General features: G+C 50.3%; 2 protein-coding genes across 2 annotated transcripts in view; one reads left to right on the forward strand and one right to left on the reverse strand.

The window, feature by feature from the left end:
• LOC309560898 (class I histocompatibility antigen, F10 alpha chain-like) overlaps nucleotides 1–6,034 on the reverse strand; it is an 85,118-nt gene extending 79,084 nt beyond the window's left edge. Inside the window, exon 1 of the mRNA XM_082264588.1 lies at nucleotides 5,909–6,034. Within this exon, the coding sequence (XP_082120714.1) occupies nucleotides 5,909–5,957 (49 nt within the window). The 5' untranslated portion in view covers nucleotides 5,958–6,034. The remainder of the gene's footprint in view (nucleotides 1–5,908) is intronic.
• Nucleotides 1–20,537, forward strand: part of TAP1 (transporter 1, ATP binding cassette subfamily B member) — an 895,619-nt gene that overhangs the window by 269,445 nt on the left and 605,637 nt on the right. The window lies entirely within an intron of this gene.

The raw sequence follows: 20,537 nt of genomic DNA on the forward strand, positions 1-20,537 counted from the left end.
AAAGGTTTTTAAAGCATCATCTATGGGCAGTTTTAGGTACTGTAGTTTGTCGCCATTTCAGGGGTATGTGCAATTTTAAATCTTGACTTGAATCTCTTGATGTTTGACATCTATTTATAAGGAAATAATTCCGCATGGCTGCACTTCCAAAAATCCTTTTATTGAAGCTTCATATGACAAGTGGTTGACAGATGGAGCAGGGGACAAAGAGGTAGAGGCATTTTGTGCAAATGTTAGGGCTTAGTCATTACCAGTATCTGGTAATTTCCTTATGATATACAGCATGGGAGCTGGGCTAGCACCTGACTAGTGTGTGTGGGGATTAACTAAACACTCACTCATCTTGAGTAGAGATGTCCCGAACTGTTCGCCGGCGAACTTCGCATGTTCGCGTTCGCCTCGGTGGGCGAACATATGCGATGTTCGGTCCGCCTCCTATACATCATCATTGAGGCAAACTTTGACCCTGAACCTCACAGTCAGCAGACACATTCCAGGCCAATCAGCATACCTCCCTCCCACACCCTCCCACATCCTATAAATAAGCAAGGGCAGCATCCATCTTAGATCATTTCTGAAGCAGTGTGTTAGTGGGAGCAGGGAAAGTGCTGCTGCTGTTAATAGCTAGGGACAGTTGTTAGTCAGTGTTCCCGGTCTTGTTAGTCAGTGTTCTTGGTCCACTCCTGCTGTAAGGACAGCATCCTGACAGCACCCCAAAAAGCCCTTAGGGCTGGTATTTGTGTAATTTTTTTTATATATATATATATATATATATATATATATATATATTGTCCCCAAAAGCCCTTTTTAGGACTGGTATTTGAGTATTTTTTTTCTATATATTTATCAGGCATTTTTGGAGGCAGGCATGACTTTTTTGGGATTAGTGTCGGGGGGGGGGGGGTCTAAAAAGTGTACCTGTGAAGTTTCAGCTCTGTAGCATGCCCAGAACCAGAAAAAAAGATCATATAGGTGTAAAAGGAGGGTCCCACCATCCCTGCTCTACTGAAAAATGATCTTTTTTTCTGGTTCTGGAAATGCTACAGAGCTGAAACTTCACAGGTACACTTTTTAGACCCCCCCAGACACTAAATCACACAAAAAAAAGTTCTTAAAAATTGTCATTTTTGATAGAGAGCCAATTATTGCAAAAATTAAAAAAAAAAAAAAAAAAAAAAATTCTTTGGATTTATTGTCTGGGGGGTCTAAAAAGTGTACCTGTGAAGTTTCAGCTCTGTAGCATGTCCAGAACCAGAAAAAAAAGGGTTAGGGTTATTTTTAGTGCTTAGGGTTAGAGGGTTAGGGTTAGAGGGGTAGGGGTAGGGTTACTAACTCTAACCCTAAGTATCTCACCGTAACCCTAACCCTATCCCCTAACACTAAACCTAACCCTAACCCTCTAACCATAACCCTAACCCTCTAACCTTAACCCTAACCCTCTAAGCCTAGCCATAAAAATAACCCTAACCCTAGCCCTAACCCTAATCCTAACCCTAATCCTAACCCTAACCCTCTAACCTTAAACTTAACCCCCTAACCCTAGCCCTAACCCTAATTCGTAATTTTTTTCTGGTTCTGGACATGCTACAGAGCTGAAACTTCACAGGTACACTTTTTAGACCCCCCAGACACTAAATCCAAAGAATTTGTTTTTTTTTTTTTTTTTTTTTAATTTTTCCAATAATTGGCTCTCTATCAAAAATGACAATCTTTAAGAACTTTTTTTTGTGTGATTTGGTGTCTGGGGGGTCTAAAAAGTGTACCTGTGAATTTTCAGCTCTGTAGCATGTCCAGAACCAGAAAAAAAAATTAGAATTAGGGTTAGGGTTAGGGCTAGGGTTAGGGTTAGGGTTAGGGTTATTTTTAGTGCTTAGGGTTAGAGGGTTAGAGGCATAGGGGTAGGGTTACTAACTCTAACCCTAAGTATCTCACCATAACCCTAACCCTATCACCTAACACTAAACCTAACCCTAACCCTTAAAGCCCAGTTCCTGTCCCATTTTGGTCGGTTGTGGTCTGTTTGCGGATGTTTGCGGTGCGTTAAACGGGGAGTTTGGTCTGTCACTGTGAAGCGGGCGTAACCCTTACACTACCTGATCGATACAACATCATACCTGATCGTATACACACACTGGATGTTTTAAAGCACGTTATTCCAAACAATTTAGGAGTGTTAGGTGATTTATGCCCTTTATGGATTAAAACCCGACTCTGCATCAACTACGTAATTTTCCATGGTAGTTTTGCCATGGATCCCCCTCCGGCATGCCACAGTCCAGGCGTTAGTCCCCTTGAAAAAACTTTTCCATCACTATTGTGGCCAGAAAGAGTCCCTGTGGGTTTTAAAATTCGCCTGACTATTGAAGTCTATGGCGGTTCGCAATGTTCGCCGGTTCGCGAACATTTGCCGATGTTCGCGTTTGCGAACATTAAATTTTATGTTCGCGAAATCACTAATCTGGAGCGGCTTTTTTTTCCTTTTGTTTTATTGACATCTATTTACTTAATGCTAAATCATCCTTTATACTTTACCAAAAAAAAAATACGTATTACATTGTGTTTGTGCATAAAGTTCATTAAAGTATATTTTTCCTGATAATTTGCATTTGATAAACAGCTGCACAAATATCGTGTAACATAAAAAATTGCAACAACCATCATTTTATTCTCCAGAGCCTCTGTTTTCAGTAAAATATACAGTACCTTGCGAAAGTATTCGGCCCCCTTGAACTTTGCAACCTTTTGCTACATTTCAGGCTTCAAACATAAAGATATAAAACTGTAATTTTTTGTGAAGAATCAACAACAAGTGGGACACAATCATGAAGTGGAACGAAATTTATTGGATATTTCAAACCTTTTTAACAAATAAAAAACTTAAAAATTGGCGTGCAAAATTATTCAGCCCCCTTAAGTTAATACTTTGTAGCACCACCTTTTGCTGCGATTACAGCTGTAAGTCGCTTGGGGTATGTCTCTATCAGTTTTGCACATCGAGAGATTGAAATTTTTGCCCATTCCTCCTTGCAAAACAGCTTGAGCTCAGTGAGGTTGGATGGAGAGCGTTTGTGAACAGCAGTTTTCAGTTCTTTCCACAGATTCTCGATTGGATTCAGGTCTGGACTTTGACTTGACCATTCTAACACCTGGATATGTTTATTTGTGAACCATTCCATTGTAGATTTTGCTTTATGTTTTGGATCATTGTCTCGTTGGAAGACAAATCTCCGTCCCAGTCTCAGGTCTTTTGCAGACTCCATCAGGTTTTCTTCCAGAATGGTCCTGTATTTGGCTCCATCCATCTTCCCATCAATTTTAACCATCTTCCCTGTCCCTGCTGAAGAAAAGCAGGCCCAAACCATGATGCTGCCACCACCATGTTTGACAGTGGGGATGGTGTGTTCAGGGTGATGAGCTGTGTTGCTTTTACGCCAAACATAAAGTTTTGCATTGTTGCCAAAAAGTTTGATTTTTGTTTCATCTGACCAGAGCCCCTTCTTCCACATGTTTGATGTGTCTCCCAGGTGGCTTGTGGCAAACTTTAAACAACACTTTTTATGGATATCTTTAATGGCTTTCTTCTTGCCACTCTTCCATAAAGGCCATATTTGTGCAGTATACGACTGATTGTTGTCCTATGGACAGAGTCTCCCACCACAGCTGTAGATCTCTGCAGTTCATCCAGAGTGATCATGGGCCTCTTGGCTGCATCTCTGATCAGTCTTCTCCTTGTATGAGCTGAAAGTTTAGAGGGACGGCCAGGTCTTCGTAGATTTGCAGTGGTCTGATACTCCTTCCATTTCAATATTATCGCTTGCACAGTGCTCCTTGGGATGTTTAAAGCTTGGGAAATCTTTTTGTATCCAAATCCAGCTTTAAACTTCTCCACAACAGTATCTCGGACCTGCATGGTGTGTTCCTTGTTCTTCATGATGCTCTCTGCGCTTTAAACGGACCTCTGAGACTATCACAGTGCAGGTGCATTTATACGGAGACTTGATTACACACAGGTGGATACTATTTATCATCATTAGTCATTGAGGTCAACATTGGATCATTCAGAGATCCTCACTGAACTTCTGGAGAGAGTTTGCTGTACTGAAAGTAAAGGGGCTGAATAATTTTGCACGCCCAATTTTTCAGTTTTTTATTTGTTAACAAAGTTTGAAATATCCAATAAATTTTGTTCCACTTCATGATTGTGTCCCACTTGTTGTTGATTCTTCACAAAAAATTACAGTATTATATCTTTATGTTTGAAGCCTGAAATGTGGCAAAAGGTCGAAAAGTTCAAGGGAGCCGAATACTTTCACAAGGCACTGTATAGCATATATAATACTTGGGGGTTATGAGTAATTTTACAGCAAAAGAAATGTGTATTTTTTACCACTTGCCGACCGCCGCACGACTATATACGGCGGCAGTCAGCCCCTACTGGGCAAAGCTACCGGTACATCGCTCGCCCACGAGCCTCTTGGGGGCGAGCGCGCGCTGTCGGAGGCGCGTTTCCGTCCCCGCTCATTCTCTGACATCCCCGTGCAAATGACCAGCGGCTCCGATGTCCGCCGGCCACTCGCGATCTCCTGCTGGAGAGGGAGAAAGACAGACGGCTGATGTAAACAAAGCCGCCTGTCATTCTCCCTGGTGTAACTGCAGAGATCATACGATTCTGCTATGTAGGATCGTATGTCTCTGTGGTTACATCACTAGCCACACCCCTTTACAGTTAGAATCACGCCCCTAGGGACACACTTAACCCCTTGATCACTAATAAAGTTAACCCCTTCCCTGCCAGTGTCATTTTTACAGTAACAGTGCATATGTATAGCACTGATTACTGTAGTAATGTCACTGGTAACCCCAAAAGTGTCAAAGATGTCAGTCAATGGTCCGATCTGTCCGCCACAATGTTGCAGTCCTGCAAAAAAAAAAAATCACAGATCGCCGCCATTACTAGTTAAAAAAAAAAACAATAAAAATGACATAAATCTTTCCCGTAGTTAGTAAACGAAATAACTTTTGCGAAAACCAATTCAAAAACGCTTTTTGCAATTTTTTTTTACCAAAAATATGTAGTAAAAAACAAATTGGCTTAAGATGTTAAAAAATTTTGATTTTTACATCTTTTTTTTGGGGAATTTCATATTAAAAAAAATTTGAAAAACGTTGTTATTTTTTCAAAATTGTCGCTCTTTTTTTGTTTATAGCGCAAAAAGTAAAAATCGCACAGGTGATCAAATACATCCAAAAGAAATCTCTGTTTGTGGGGAAAAAAAGGACGTCAATTTGGGTACAGCGTCGCACGACCGCGCAATTGTCCGTTAAAGTCCCGCAATGCCGAATCGCAAAATAGGCCCTGGTCTTTGAGCAGCCAAATCCTCCGGGGCTTAAGTGGTTAACATGCATGTGAAAAATGTCAACACTGCCCTGGTCTGCAAACACAATGAACAGCATTGGCCCCAAGACAAAACTCTGGGGCCCACCACTCACAACCTTAAACCATACAGAGAACGAGTCCTTTATCATTGCTCTCTGGGCCCCTACATATAAGCAGTTTCCTATCCATGTACTGTACTTTCAACAGACCTTATTTTTTAACCGAAATGTTTATGGGGTGCAGGGCCAAAATCTACACTACTACCTACTACATGTATTGGACTTCCACTATTGGTCTGACAAGAACAATCCTTCTGAAATCTATTAAAGAATCAACCAATCTTTGCCCAAACAAAAATACATTAAATAGTATTTTGCCTTTTTCAGATTTTTCAATATATTTGTAAAAACATGAACATAGATTTTTTTGTAGTCATGTAACTCATTTCTCCGATCTATGAAAAAAAAAGCACTGCTGCGTTAGCATTGTGAATTAGGACAACATATAATATAACCCCCCCTCTAAACTCACCACAATACACTGTTGACATCTCGAGAATAATCAGGACGAAGGGGACCATCCTCACCCTCCTGGGGCTGATCTATTTAGAGCGCTGCAAAGCAACACCATGAGCTGTGCTCACCAACAGACATACAGGGAACACGTAACTCAAAAGGGTGAGGCTATGTGCAGTGCTGCTGGACTGATTCAGCCTGTCCAATAGGAAAACGAATGATCATCAGTTACCGGGCGAACTGAGATACCTGAAAAGTGAAAGTAAGATACTGTATGAAGCCATTTTAAAATAAAATAGACTGACTGTGGGCTCCTAAAGCGAAACTAAAGTATCTTTTATTTTTAATGCAAACACTTTTAAATTTCAGGTTAACCACTTTAAAGAGGAAGTAAACCCTCATAAAAAAAATGAGAAAAAAAAAAAACCTGCAAAGACAAAGGCATAATGAGCTAGTATGCATCGTAGGGGGGCCAGTGTGAAAGGTGGTGGGGGCCAGTGTGATGGGTGGGGGAGCAGCGTGACAGGTAGGGGAGCCAGTGTGACAGGGGATGGGGGCCAGTGTGAAGGGTGGGGGAGCAGCGTGACAGGTAGGGGGGCCAGTGTGACAGGGGGTGGGGGCCAGTGTGATGGGTGGGGGAGCAGCGTGACAGGTAGGGGAGCCAGTGTGACAGGGGATGGGGGCCAGTGTGAAGGGTGGGGGAGCAGCGTGACAGGTAGGGGGGCCAGTGTGACAGGGGGGGGGCCAGTGTGATGGGTGGGGAGCAGTGTGACAGGGGATTGGGGCCAGTGTGATGGGTGGGGAGCAGTGTGACAGGTAAGGGAGCCAGTGTGACAGGTGGTGGAGGGGCAGCGTGACATGTGGTGGGAGGGCAGTGCGACATGTGGTGGTGGGGCAGCGTGACATGTGGTGGGGGGCAGTGTGACATGTGGTGGAGGGGCAGTGTGACATGTGGTGGGGGGCAGTGTGACATCTGGTGAAGGGGGGGGGCAGTGTGACATCTGGTGCGGGGGGAGGGCAGTGTGACATCTGGTGGTGCGGGGGGCAGTGTGACATGTGGTGGGGGCCAGTGTGACAGGGGATTGGGGCCAGTGTGATGGGTGGGGAGGAGTGTGACAGGGGGTGGAGGCCAGTGTGATGGATGGTGGAGCAGTGTGACAGGTGGGGGGGGCAGTGTGACAGGTGGTGGAGGGGCAGCGTGACATGTGGTGGGGGGCAGTGTGACATCTGGTGAAGGGGGGGCAGTGTGACATCTGGTGCGCGGGGATGGCAGTGTGACATCTGGTGGTGCGGGGCGCAGTGTGACATGTGGTGCGGGGGGGGGGCCAGTGTGAAAGGTGGTGGGGGCCAGTGTGATGGGTGGGGGAGCAGCGTGACAGGTAGGGGGGCAGTGTGACAGGGGATGGGGGCCAGTGTGAAGGGTGGGGGAGCAGCGTGACAGGTAGGGGGGCCAGTGTGACAGGGGGTGGGGGCCAGTGTGATGGGTGGGGAGCAGTGTGACAGGGGATTGGGGCCAGTGTGATGGGTGGGGAGCAGTGTGACAGGTAAGGGAGCCAGTGTGACAGGTGGTGGGGGGCAGTGTGACATGTGGTGGAGGGGCAGTGTGACATGTGGTGGGGGGCAGTGTGACATCTGGTGAAGGGGGGGGCAGTGTGACATCTGGTGCGGGGGGAGGGCAGTGTGACATCTGGTGGTGCGGGGGGCAGTGTGACATGTGGTGGGGGCCAGTGTGACAGGGGATTGGGGCCAGTGTGATGGGTGGGGAGCAGTGTGACAGGGGGTGGAGGCCAGTGTGATGGATGGTGGAGCAGTGTGACAGGTGGGGGGGGCAGTGTGACAGGTGGTGGAGGGGCAGCGTGACATGTGGTGGGGGGCAGTGTGACATCTGGTGAAGGGGGGGCAGTGTGACATCTGGTGCGCGGGGATGGCAGTGTGACATCTGGTGGTGCGGGGCGCAGTGTGACATGTGGTGCGGGGGGGGGGCCAGTTTGAAAGGTGGTGGGGGCCAGTGTGATGGGTGGGGGAGCAGCGTGACAGGTAGGGGGGCAGTGTGACAGGGGATGGGGGCCAGTGTGAAGGGTGGGGGAGCAGCGTGACAGGTAGGGGGGCCAGTGTGACAGGTGGTGGGGGCCAGTGTGACAGGGGATTGGGGCCAGTGTGATGGGTGGGGAGCAGTGTGACAGGTAAGGGAGCCAGTGTGACAGGGGGTGGGGGCCAGTGTGATGGATGGTGGAGCAGTGTGACAGGTGGTGGAGGGGCAGCGTGACATGTGGTGGGGGGCAGTGTGACATCTGGTGAAGGGGGGGCAGTGTGACATCTTGTGCGGGGGGAGGGCAGTGTGACATCTGGTGGTGCGGGGGGCAGTGTGACATGTGGTGGGGGCCAGTGTGACAGGGGATTGGGGCCAGTGTGATGGGTGGGGAGCAGTGTGACAGGTAGGGGAGCCAGTGTGACAGGGGATGGGGGCCAGTGTGATGGATGGTGGAGCAGTGTGACAGGTGGGGGGGCAGTGTGAGAGGTGGTGGAGGGGCAGTGCGACATATGGTGGGGGGGCAGTGCGACATCTGGTGAAGGGGGAGCAGTGTGACATCTGGTGCGGGGGGAGGGCAGTGTGACATCTGGTGGTGCAGGGGGCAGTGTGACATGTGGTGGGGCCAGTGTGACAGGGGATTGGGGCCAGTGTGATGGGTGGGGAGCAGTGTGACAGGGGGTGGGGGCCAGTGTGATGGATGGTGGAGCAGTGTGACAGGTGGGGGGGGCAGTGTGACAGGTGGTGGAGGGGCAGCGTGACATGTGGTGGGGGGGCAGTGCAACATGTGGTGGAGGGGCAGCGTGACATGTGGTGGGGGGCAGTGTGACATCTGGTGAAGGGGGAGCAGTGTGACATCTGGTGCGGGGGGGGGGCAGTGTGACAGGGGGTGGAGGCCAGTGTGATGGATGGTGGAGCAGTGTGACAGGTGGGGGGGGCAGTGTGACAGGTGGTGGAGGGGCAGCGTGACATGTGGTGGGGGGCAGTGTGACATCTGGTGAAGGGGGGGCAGTGTGACATCTGGTGCGCGGGGATGGCAGTGTGACATCTGGTGGTGCGGGGCGCAGTGTGACATGTGGTGCGGGGGGGGGGCCAGTGTGAAAGGTGGTGGGGGCCAGTGTGATGGGTGGGGGAGCAGCGTGACAGGTAGGGGGGCAGTGTGACAGGGGATGGGGGCCAGTGTGAAGGGTGGGGGAGCAGCGTGACAGGTAGGGGGGCCAGTGTGACAGGTGGTGGGGGCCAGTGTGACAGGGGATTGGGGCCAGTGTGATGGGTGGGGAGCAGTGTGACAGGTAAGGGAGCCAGTGTGACAGGGGGTGGGGGCCAGTGTGATGGATGGTGGAGCAGTGTGACAGGTGGTGGAGGGGCAGCGTGACATGTGGTGGGAGGGCAGTGCGACATGTGGTGGTGGGGCAGCGTGACATGTGGTGGGGGGCAGTGTGACATCTGGTGAAGGGGGGGCAGTGTGACATCTTGTGCGGGGGGAGGGCAGTGTGACATCTGGTGGTGCGGGGGGCAGTGTGACATGTGGTGGGGGCCAGTGTGACAGGGGATTGGGGCCAGTGTGATGGGTGGGGAGCAGTGTGACAGGTAGGGGAGCCAGTGTGACAGGGGATGGGGGCCAGTGTGATGGATGGTGGAGCAGTGTGACAGGTGGGGGGGCAGTGTGAGAGGTGGTGGAGGGGCAGTGCGACATATGGTGGGGGGCAGTGCGACATCTGGTGAAGGGGGAGCAGTGTGACATCTGGTGCGGGGGGAGGGCAGTGTGACATCTGGTGGTGCAGGGGGCAGTGTGACATGTGGTGGGGGCCAGTGTGACAGGGGATTGGGGCCAGTGTGATGGGTGGGGAGCAGTGTGACAGGGGGTGGGGGCCAGTGTGATGGATGGTGGAGCAGTGTGACAGGTGGGGGGGCAGTGTGACAGGTGGTGGAGGGGCAGCGTGACATGTGGTGGGGGGGCAGTGCAACATGTGGTGGAGGGGCAGCGTGACATGTGGTGGGGGGCAGTGTGACATCTGGTGAAGGGGGAGCAGTGTGACATCTGGTGCGGGGGGGGGCAGTGTGACATCTGGTGGTGCGGGAGGCAGTGTGACATGTGGTGGGGGCCAGTGTGACAGGGGATTGGGGCCAGTGTGATGGGTGGGGAGCAGTGTGACGGGGGTGGGGGCCAGTGTGACAGGAAATTGGGGCCAGTGTGATGGGTGGGGAGCAGTGTGACAGGGGGGGGCAGTGTGACATGTGATGGTGCGGGGGGCAGTGCAACATGTGGTGGAGGGGCAGCGTGACATGTGGTGGGGGGCAGTGTGACATCTGGTGAAGGGGGGGCAGTGTGACATCTGGTGCAGGGGGATGGCAGTGTGACATCTGGTGGTGCGGGGCGCAGTGTGAAATGTGGTGCGGGGGGGGGCAGTGTGACATGCGATGGTGCGGGGGGGGGGGGCAGTGTGACATGTGGTTCGGGGGGGCAGTGTGACATGTGGTGGTGCGGGGGGGGCAGTGTCACATCTGGTGGAGGGGCAGTGTGACAGGTGCCAGATCTTCACTCAGTGTTCGTGCCAGCTTCTGAGGGTTGCCCTAAAGAATAGGGAGGAGAGAGGTGAGGCAGGCATGTTGCAATCCTATGTCAGCCAGAGCAGCTAATCACGGAGTCTTGCATTTGCTGTCCCTCGGCCAATCAATAGCAATATTTTTTATGTCATGCGGTATTTGCGAAGCAGTTTTTAAAATGAATTTTAGTGAACACAAACACAATATAATACCCAATTTTTTTTGTAAAATATAAAATTTGATGTTACTCCAATTAAATAGATACCAAACATGTCACACTTTAAAATTGCACAGGCCTGTGAAATGCGACAAACTATGGTACAATAAATTATTCATAGGTGATGCTTTACAAGCCTTTACAGTTTATTAGTTTAGATTTACAGAGGAGGTCTGGTGCTAGAATTATTTCACCCTAATAAAAAAGTTTGTATACAAAAAAAAAAAAAAAAAAAAAAAAAAAAAGAATTATTGCAATTGATGTGATGTTCGTGGGGATACCTCACATTGTTTGGTGCGATCGCTGTTTTCGTATGCGCATGAGCAGGGCTTTTTGTCAGTGGGAACGAGGGGGGAACTAAGTTCCGGCACCTCCAGCACAGATTGTATGTAATGACAAGGGATGCTGAGATGTGCTGCAGGGTCTATTGATGCTGGCTGCTGGGGGATTTATTCCAGCTGAAGGGGATCTATTTTTGCAAGGGGGTATATTTTTGCTGAGGAGGTCTGTAGTTGTTGTTGGGGGACCTACTGTTGCTGGGAGTGGGTCTTATATTGCTGGGGGGTCAGTTGTTGCTGGGAGATATCTACTGTTGAGGGAGGGATCTATTGTTGCTGGCTGATGGAGAGTCTATTGATGCTGCCTGTGGGGAGATCTGTTGTAGCTGCCGGCAGTCTATCTCTGCTAGGCGGGGAATTTTGTTGCGGGTGGTCCATTGTTGTTAGAGTGATCTATTGTTGCTGGCCGGGGCTATATTGTCCCTGGCTACAGGGGATCTATTTTACTGCTTTTCTTGTTATCATTACCATATTCCATACAACTTACTTAGCACCACAAAATGATGCTTGGTTCTGTATTCTCTAAAATGGCAGTACTGAGAGGTGGGTAGGGGGTGGAGAAAAGAGGTGAGATGTGGATGTGAAGGCGCCTGGTTCCTAGTATTGGTAACACTTAAGGTAACCTGCTGCCCCTTTAAAATGGGTGTACCACTTTGTGCAAAATGTAAAAAAGGGGGGGAAGTGGGCGCTGGTGCAAGTGTATTAGGTACGTGAAAAAATGCCTTGACTTTAGAACCGCTTTAACCACTTCCGGACCGTCCACCACAGTTTTACGACGGTACTTTGACGTTAAATACCAGATAGCTGCCATATCCCCAGTATTTTCCTACAGGCCGGGCGATCCTCTTTCACATAAAAGTGGTCCCAGTGGCGGATTCTCCACGGGATCACTTAAATGGGCGGGGGGAGAGATGCCCACTCCCTTCCCGGTCATTTTCCCGGCTTACCGGAGCCGTCAGTGGCGGGAAAAATTATCCGATCCACCCATGCCCCAGGCAGGAAGTCGAGTGATATACAAAGAATTGGACAACTAGAAAATAGGATTACCCAAGGAAAGTGCCATATGATAGAGTTACAGGGGTATGAATATATGTAGGTCAACAAAAAACGCACGGAAACCAAAAAGTTCCTAATAAAAGTACCATATTTTATTAAATCAAAAATGGAACATACAGTTTCAATGAAATAGAAAAACTGAATTTTTGTAAAATCTTACCTGTAAAATTCTTTTCTCTGAGTCCTCCGACAGTCGCCGCCTCTTCATATTCGTCACAATGGGGTTAATGACCTTGCTCCGTAGGAGTAGCTAGGCAACAGAATATGTCAATATTAAGGCTTTTAACATATCCCACCCCCAGGGGGTGGTCCCCTCAGTCAATACCCTCCTACTTCCTGTATCCAATCCTCAGTTTCAGTGGAATAGCAGTAGAGTATACAATCAAACCCCAAAAGAGGGGCGGGGGCGGCGACTGTCGGAGGACTCAGAGAAAAGAATTTTACAGGTAAGATTTTACAAAAATTCCGTTTTCTCTTACGTCCTCCGACAGTCGCCGCCTCTTCATATTCGTCACAATGGGGACGTCCCAAAGCAGTGCAAACATGAGGGGTGGGAAACGCAGCCGCGCCTAAGGCAACGCCGTCTCCACATCAGAGAAAGGAACCTTACCAAGGGAAGGAACCCAGCTGGGCAGCATGAAAAAACAGGTGCTCAACAGGAGCAACAACCCAGGAAAAAAACAAATAACCTAGGGATAAAAATTTATCCCAAACAGCCAAGGGCCCCAAAAAACAAGGGACCCTAAGGAACTGCCGCACTAAGAACCTTGAGGCCAAAGGAAGCATCAGCCGATGCCTGAACATCCACCTTGTAGAACTTCGTGAAGGTGTGAACGGACGACCAAGTCGCCGCCTTACACACCTGAGCCACAGAAGCCCGATGATGACAGGCCCAAGACGTACTCAGAGATCTGGTAGAGTGCGCCTTCACAGGCATAGGAGGAACTTTTCCCCTCAAAGCATATGCCTATTCAATAGCCTGTCTGATCCATTTGGCGATGGTAGAAGCCGACGCCGCCATGCCCTTCCGAGGACCCTCAGGAAGGACAAACAAGGAATCCGACTTGCGAAAAGATTCAGTCGAGTCCAGGTAAACCCTGATCGCCCGAACCACATCCAGGGAGTGCAAATCCACCTTCTTCGGATGCTTAGGCTTCGCGCAGAGCGAAGGCAGGAAAATATCCTCATTTAGGTGAAAATCCGAAATCTTTTTCGGAAGAAACGAAGGGTTAGGTCGCAAGACCACCTTATCCAAGTGAACGACCAGATACGGAGACCTGCAGGACAAGGCCGCTAGCTCCGACACCCGGCGAGCCGAAGTGATCGCCACCAAAAAAGCAACCTTCTTGGACAACATGGACAACGAAATCTTCCTGATCCGTTCAAAAGGAGCATGTTGCAACACGGATAGAACAAGATTCAAGTCCCAAGGAGGCAGTGGTTCCCTTCTAGGAGGGACCAGATGTCGCACCCCTTGGACAAAAGTGCTAACCAAGGAGTTAGGTGCCACAGGGCGTTGAAAAAGAACAGCCAACGCAGACACCTGACCCTTGATCGTAGCCAGCGCCAAACGCTGGTCAACACCTGTTTGAAGGAAGGACAACACCCTAGACACCGAGTACGAGCGAGGGGAATGCCCCCTGGACTCACACCAGGCAAAATAGGCCTTCCAAGTACGGTAATAGACCTTCCCCGAGGAAGACTTCCTCGCGTTGATCAAAGTGTGAATAACCTCCGGGGAGAGACCCCTATCCTTCAAGACCTCGGTTTCAACAGCCAGGCCGTCAAAGCCAGCGACTGTAAAGCAGGATGGAATATCGGTCCTTGAGACAGAAGATCTTCTCGAAGAGGCAGACGCCACGGGGCGTCGACCGCCAGATTCACGAGGTCTGCGTACCAGGACCGGCGAGGCCAGTCCGGCGCCACAAGAATCACCGTGCGTGGTTCCGAATTCAACCTGCGAAGGAACCTGGACAGCAGTTGAATCGGTGGGAATGCGTACAGCAGTCGGTACTGATGCCACGGAGCCACCAACGCGTCTGACGCGTCTGCCCGAGGATTGCGCGTCCGTGCCACGAACCGTTTCACCTTGTTGTTCAGACGAGACGCGAACAGGTCCAAATCTGGAAGACCCCACTTCGCGCACAACATCTGGAATACATCCGGGTGAAGGGACCATTCTCCCTGGTCCAGGGACTGGCGACTCAGATAATCCGCCTGCCAGTTCTCCACCCCCGGAATGTGAACTGCCGTTATCGCCGGGACGTGTGTTTCGGCCCAAGACAGAATGTCAGCCACCTCCCGAGCCGCCCGGGCACTCCTGGTGCCCCCTTGATGGTTGATGTAGGCCACCGCCGTGGCATTGTCCGTTTGCACCCGAACCGGACGGCCCTGCAGCCTGTCCGTCCAACGTCGAAGGCAGAGATTTATCGCTCACAGTTCCAGAATGTTGATCGGAAGGGAGGATTCCTCCACCGACCAAGTTCCCTGGGCGGACAGAACGCCCAGAACGCCACCCCAGCCCGACAGGCTGGCATCCGTGGTGACCACCGTCCATGAGAGAGGACGAAAAGACTTGCCCCCCGACACCGTCGGGGACTGGAGCCACCACAGAAGATCCCTTCTGGCGCGATGGCTCAATGAAATCTGGAGATCCAGAGAGTGTGTTCGCCCGTCCCACCTGGACAGGATCTCCGCTTGGAGACCCCGCGTGTGAAACTAGGCGAAGGGAATCGCCTCGAAAGCTGAGACCATCAATCCCAGACAGCGCATGCACGTCCGGATGGACGAGCACTGATTGTCCCTGAGGGACCTGACTTCTTCTTGAACAGACTTGAGTTTGTCTCCTGGCAGGAAGACCTTTTCCTGGACCGAGTCCAGAATCATCCCCAGGTAAGGAAGACGAACCGACGGGCACAGCGTCGATTTTGGAAAGTTTATCGTCCAACCAAACTCCTGCAGAGTCTGCATCGTGACGGACAGGTCCGACACCAGCCCCTGATTGGTCGCAGACCGAACCAGAATGTCGTCCAGATACCCCAGGACAGAGATGCCCTGGGCTCTCAACAAAGCCAGAACCGGTGCAAGCACCTTGGTGAACACCCGTGGAGCTGAAGCGAGCCCAAAAGGCAGCGCCACGAATTGGTAATGATCCCCCGCAATGGCGAATCGAAGGTACCTCTGGTGACCCTCGAAAATGGGGATGTGCAGATACGCATCCTTCAAGTCGATGGAAGCCATGAACTCCCCCGGAACCAGGGCAGCCACCACCGAGCGCAGGGATTCCATGCGGAACTTGCGAACCCGCACAAAGCGGTTTAGAGCCTTCAAGTCCAGAATCGGACGCACCTTGCCCTCCTTCCTGGGCACGGTGAACAGATTGGAATAGAACCCCGAAATCTGTCCCGATGAGGCACCGGAACCACCACTCCCTGAGCTCGCAGGTCCCGCACCGCCAGGTGCAGATCCCGAAAACGCTCCGGAGACAGTTGAAGATTTGAGGGAAAAAATCTGCTCGCCGGCCGAGACAGAAACTCGATCTTGTAGCCAGATCGAACGATTTCCTGAACCCACCTGTCCCGAACACGGGCCAGCCAGGGTTGAAGAAAACCGAGCAAGCGTCCCCCCACCCCAGAATCGGGTGAGGGCGCCCCTTCAGGCCGTACTGCTTTGAGCAGCGGATCCGGACTGGCCGGACTTCTGCTTACCCGACCACGGCTTCTTCTGGGAACCTTGGCCTTTGAACGGCTTACCCTTATAGTGCGACCGAAAGGCACGAAAGGAGCCCTGAGAGGGCCGAAAGGAAGCGGACTTCTTACCAGGAGCCGCCTTAGCCTTGTGGGATTGGGGTAGGAGCGTGCTCTTACCACCCATGATCCCTTTAATCAGAGTATCCAAGGAATCGCCAAAAAGGCGAGATCCGTTATAAGGTAAATTAGCCAAGGTTTTGCGCGAAGACTGGTCCACAGACCAACACTTCAGCCAAATCAGGCGGCGTGACAACACCGCCACCCTGTGCACTCGTGCAGCCAACGGTACTATATCCAAGTCCGCATCACACAAATACATGACACCCTGATGGATTTGATCCACCATAGCCAACGTCTCTGGAGAGGCAGAGTCAGCCACCAGGACGCGCCTAAGCACCTGCGTCCAATTTGCGACAGCCTGAGCCACCATAAGGGAAGCAAAAATAGCTTTGAGCATAGAACCGGTAACCGAATAAGTATGACGGGTAAGAGACTCCAGTCTCCTGTCCGTGGGATCCCGGAACACCGGCGTATCTTCAGCAGGAATCGCAGTAGACTTATTCAGAACCGCCACCGCGTGATCCACCGGAGGTGGCACATACCAACGTTCATCAGTAGCGGGCGTGAAAGGATAACGCAGCTTGAACCTACTTGGTACAGCAAAAGGCTTCCGCAGATTGCGCCACTGTTCACTAACAGCGCGCTGAAAATCATCAGTGCAAGGAAAAACCTGTGAAGACCTGCATCTCCGCTGCGTCCCATAGGAGGCTAAAACAGCAGGAGGACATGGCTCATCCTGCAAGTGCAGTGTTTGTTTGATAGAAGCAACCATTTCATCCATGAGTGCAAGCTCTTCAGACGAGCCAGGGGGAGAATTATCAACCCCTTCCACCTCAGCCTCCACTTCTGATCCCAAAAGATCCAGGGAGGAACGGGACCCCGATAAGGGGACCCCAGCCATAGCAGCCCCATCACCATCGCCTTCTGAATCAGAGGAAATTGAAACTCTGGGCCGTTTAGTGGATTGAGCAGCCACCAGCATACGCACCTGAGCAGCAAGGTTAACTACAACCGCAGCCAAATCATCCCCTGGAGGGGAAACAGCAGCCCCTTGGCCTCCCACCAAAGTGAGAGGGAATTTGTTTTCCTGAGAATCCATGCCCCAAACAAATAATGCAGGAGAATAAAGGGTAAATATCCCCTTAAAAAACGCGCAGCCCACCGCACTCACTCACTAGCACCAGCCGACCCCCACAGTGGAAAGTACAACTCAGGCAAGGATTACAGGACAGAGAGGATAAAAACCTGCAGAGACCACCGCTGCTGCTGCTGCCTCGATCGGTGCGCCCAGGAGAAGAGGAAGTGATGCAATACAGGGCGCTCTATTGAAGCCTATGAGGGCTACAAGAAAATGGCCGCCTGCAGTGTCAGCATGAGGCTGGAGCGATCGCCGCCAAAATGGCGGCATTTGGCGCCGAAAACGCCGCTCCCGCCCACAGTAAAACACAAGGACACATGCAGAATGGTGAAAAACAATGGCAGACCTCATGCGGTCGCCGCAAGTATGCATAACATGACACACATCATGCCCCGCAGCACACAGCCTGTCACACAGTAAAAAGCACAAATCCTGACACAGATACAGTGCAGCACGGCCCCCCCCCCCCCTGCCAGCATGTCACAGAGTGCAGCCAAGACATATAGGGAGACCAACAGTGTGAACAGGGATAGGGTTACACAGTCCCAGACTGACACCCCCCAAACAGACAGGTCCCCACACAGATACACTTACCTCCTAACAGGCGTGGGGAACCCGCACAAGCGAACAAGCCACTGTACATGGGACAGGGAGAGTCGCAACCAGGACGCAGGAGAACTGCGGAGCGATACCGCATGGCGTCCAGTGAGGTAGCCACCCCACCAAAGCATCCCTGCAGCGAACAGGGATGGGTCGTTCAGTGTGCCAGGAAAAATACCTGACTGAACGCTCGATGGCAGGCTGGAAAACCACTGACCCACAACCTGCGACCAGGGGGGTCAGCCGAGACCCAGCCCGCACGATCCTCTTCATCAGAAGAATAACTAATGCTGACAAAAGAACAGCTAAGTAAAAGAGAGAGAAAAGAACTCAAATAAAATCAAAAAAGAGAAAAGGCTGAGACAAAATGCCCCAGCATAGAGACATCCAGCTACTCCTGACAAGCTAGACATTGAAACTGAGGATTGGATACAGGAAGTAGGAGGGTATTGACTCAGGGGACCACTCCCTGGGGGTGGGATATGTTAAAAGCCTTAATATTGACATATTCTGTTGCCTAGCTACTCCTACGGAGAAAGGTCATTAACCCCATTGTGACGAATATGAAGAGGCGGCGACTGTCGGAGGACGTAAGAGAAATAAACATTCCACCTCACCACTACAAAAAATTGACCTCATGGTTATTAACCACTTCCCCACCAGGCCTATTTCGGACACTTTTTGTTTACAAGTTAAAACCAGTATTTTTTCCTAGAAAACTACTTAGAACCCCCAAACATTATATATATTTTTTTAGCAAAGACTCTGGAGAATAAAATGGCGGTCATTGCAATATTTTTTGTCACGCGGTATTTGTGCAGCGGTCTTTAAAACGCAATTTTTTTGGGAAAAAATTACATTTCACTGCATTTAAAAAATACTAAACAGTAAAGTTAGCCCATTTTTTTTTGTATATTGTGAAAGATGATGTCACGCCGAGTAAATAGATACCCAACATGTTACGGTTTAAAATTGCGCCCCCCCGTGGGATGGCGACAAACTACGGTCAATAGAGATCTCAATAGGCGACACTTTAAATTTATTTAACGGTTACCAGTTTAAAGTTAGAGTGTAGCTCTTTTTTTTAAATTATTGCTCACGCTCTGGCGATCGCGGCGATACCTCACATGTGTGGTTTGAACAGCGATTTCATTCGCGGCTCGACTTCCGTATACGTTTTTTTTTGTGCGCGAGCTAACGGTGATCGGGGTGGCTAATTTTTTATTTTTTTTCCCATTTATTTTATTTATTTTTTTAACTTTATTACAGTTTTTAAAAAAAAAAAAAATCTGATCACTTTTATTGCTGTCACAAGCAATGTAAACATCCCTTGTGACACCAATATGTAGTGACAGGTACACTTTATGGAGGGATCGAGGGTCTAAAAGACCCTAGACCCCTCCACTACACTTCCCTGTATGCAAAACGCCAAAAACGGCGTTTTTGCATACAGCCGTTTTTCAAATTTGCCGCCGTTTTGCAGCACACTAACCCGGAAGTGACGTCATGGACGCCGCCTCCGGGTTACGTCATCGGAGACCCGATCGATGCAGTTTCCGGCATTCATCGGGACTCCATCCAGCCGACGGACGCGCCGGCTGGGTGCTCGGGGCTCCCGGTGGGACGGGAGCCCCGGTAAAAGCCGCGGAAGGTGGCGGGAGGGGGGGGACGTCCCCTCCCGCCCCCCCGGGTAACGATCGAGCGGCTCCTGAGCCACATCGATCGGTACCGACGGAAAGCCGACCGTCGGCTTCAAACAACGGTACCGGGATGATGCCTCTAGCTAGAGGCATCATCCCGGTATACCCCCGCAAAGTTTACGACGTCATATGACGTCCACCCAGGGGGAAGTGGTTAAAAACAAACACATACGCATGGATCAGCTGCAGCTACCATATGAGCAATAAAAAAGTATCAAGATCATGTAAATACATGGATACCAGTCCACCAAATGCAGGGTGGAACCAATAAAGGGGCAAGAGGCTCAGCTGGATGCAATCACTGGATATCCACCCAAGGAATTACCGATCTCCAGGTGAATGCAACCAAACTAAAGCCTCGTACACACGCAACGATTATCGGCCGACCGATCGGCCGTCTTTTGTCCAGTGTTGTTGTGTTGGTTGAAATGTGCTCTAGGCTGCACACAAATTTTCTCTGCCACCAACAACCAACTTCAGAAGTGATGTCATGTGCTAGTTTACTTTCCGTGTGTTTTTTCTTCTCTGAGCATGCCCCGTCTTGCTCATCTGATTTTTGTCTGCCGAAATCTGTACTGACTGATGGAAAATTGGCCGTTCTGTTGACGGCCAACAAAAATTTTATAGCATGCACACCAGATTTTGTTCGGCCGAAAAGTCGCAGTCGGTTGTCGAAAGCATCATACTAACAAGCCGAAAATCGGCCGATCGGACGTTGGCCGAAAATTCACAGCCAACTATCGATGCGTGTGTACGAGGCATTAGCAAGGAGCAGAGCCAGACATACTATGATGGGTGACGCTACTGGAAACTGTAGAGCATGAATCAAGTCTGCGGCAAAATGTAAAATTGGCCAATGTGTAACCTCGAGATTCATGCATCAAGTTCCACCAACCCCGTCAATCATGAATGTAATGTTATCAAAACACCACTTAGGGGTAGAACAGGGATGGTGACAACCATCGACTCAAAGGACCATCAAATGGAGATAATGAGTATAAACAAATACAAAACAATATATCACAGGCATCAATAGGCAATCTTGGCAAGGATAGATTAAATGCAAAAATAATAATAATAATAAGTAACCAGTCTCAACAAGCCAAGAATCACCGGGGGGATGGTCCCAGCTCATGCCAGGTAGCTCCAACCGTACTACCACCAGGGGGTGTGCTGAAGGACCGACCGGGGCAAGACCGGGGATGGATCCA

Source organism: Pelophylax lessonae, assembly GCF_965119305.1.
Source record: "Pelophylax lessonae genome assembly, chromosome: 7".
Lineage (NCBI taxonomy): Eukaryota > Metazoa > Chordata > Amphibia > Anura > Ranidae > Pelophylax > Pelophylax lessonae.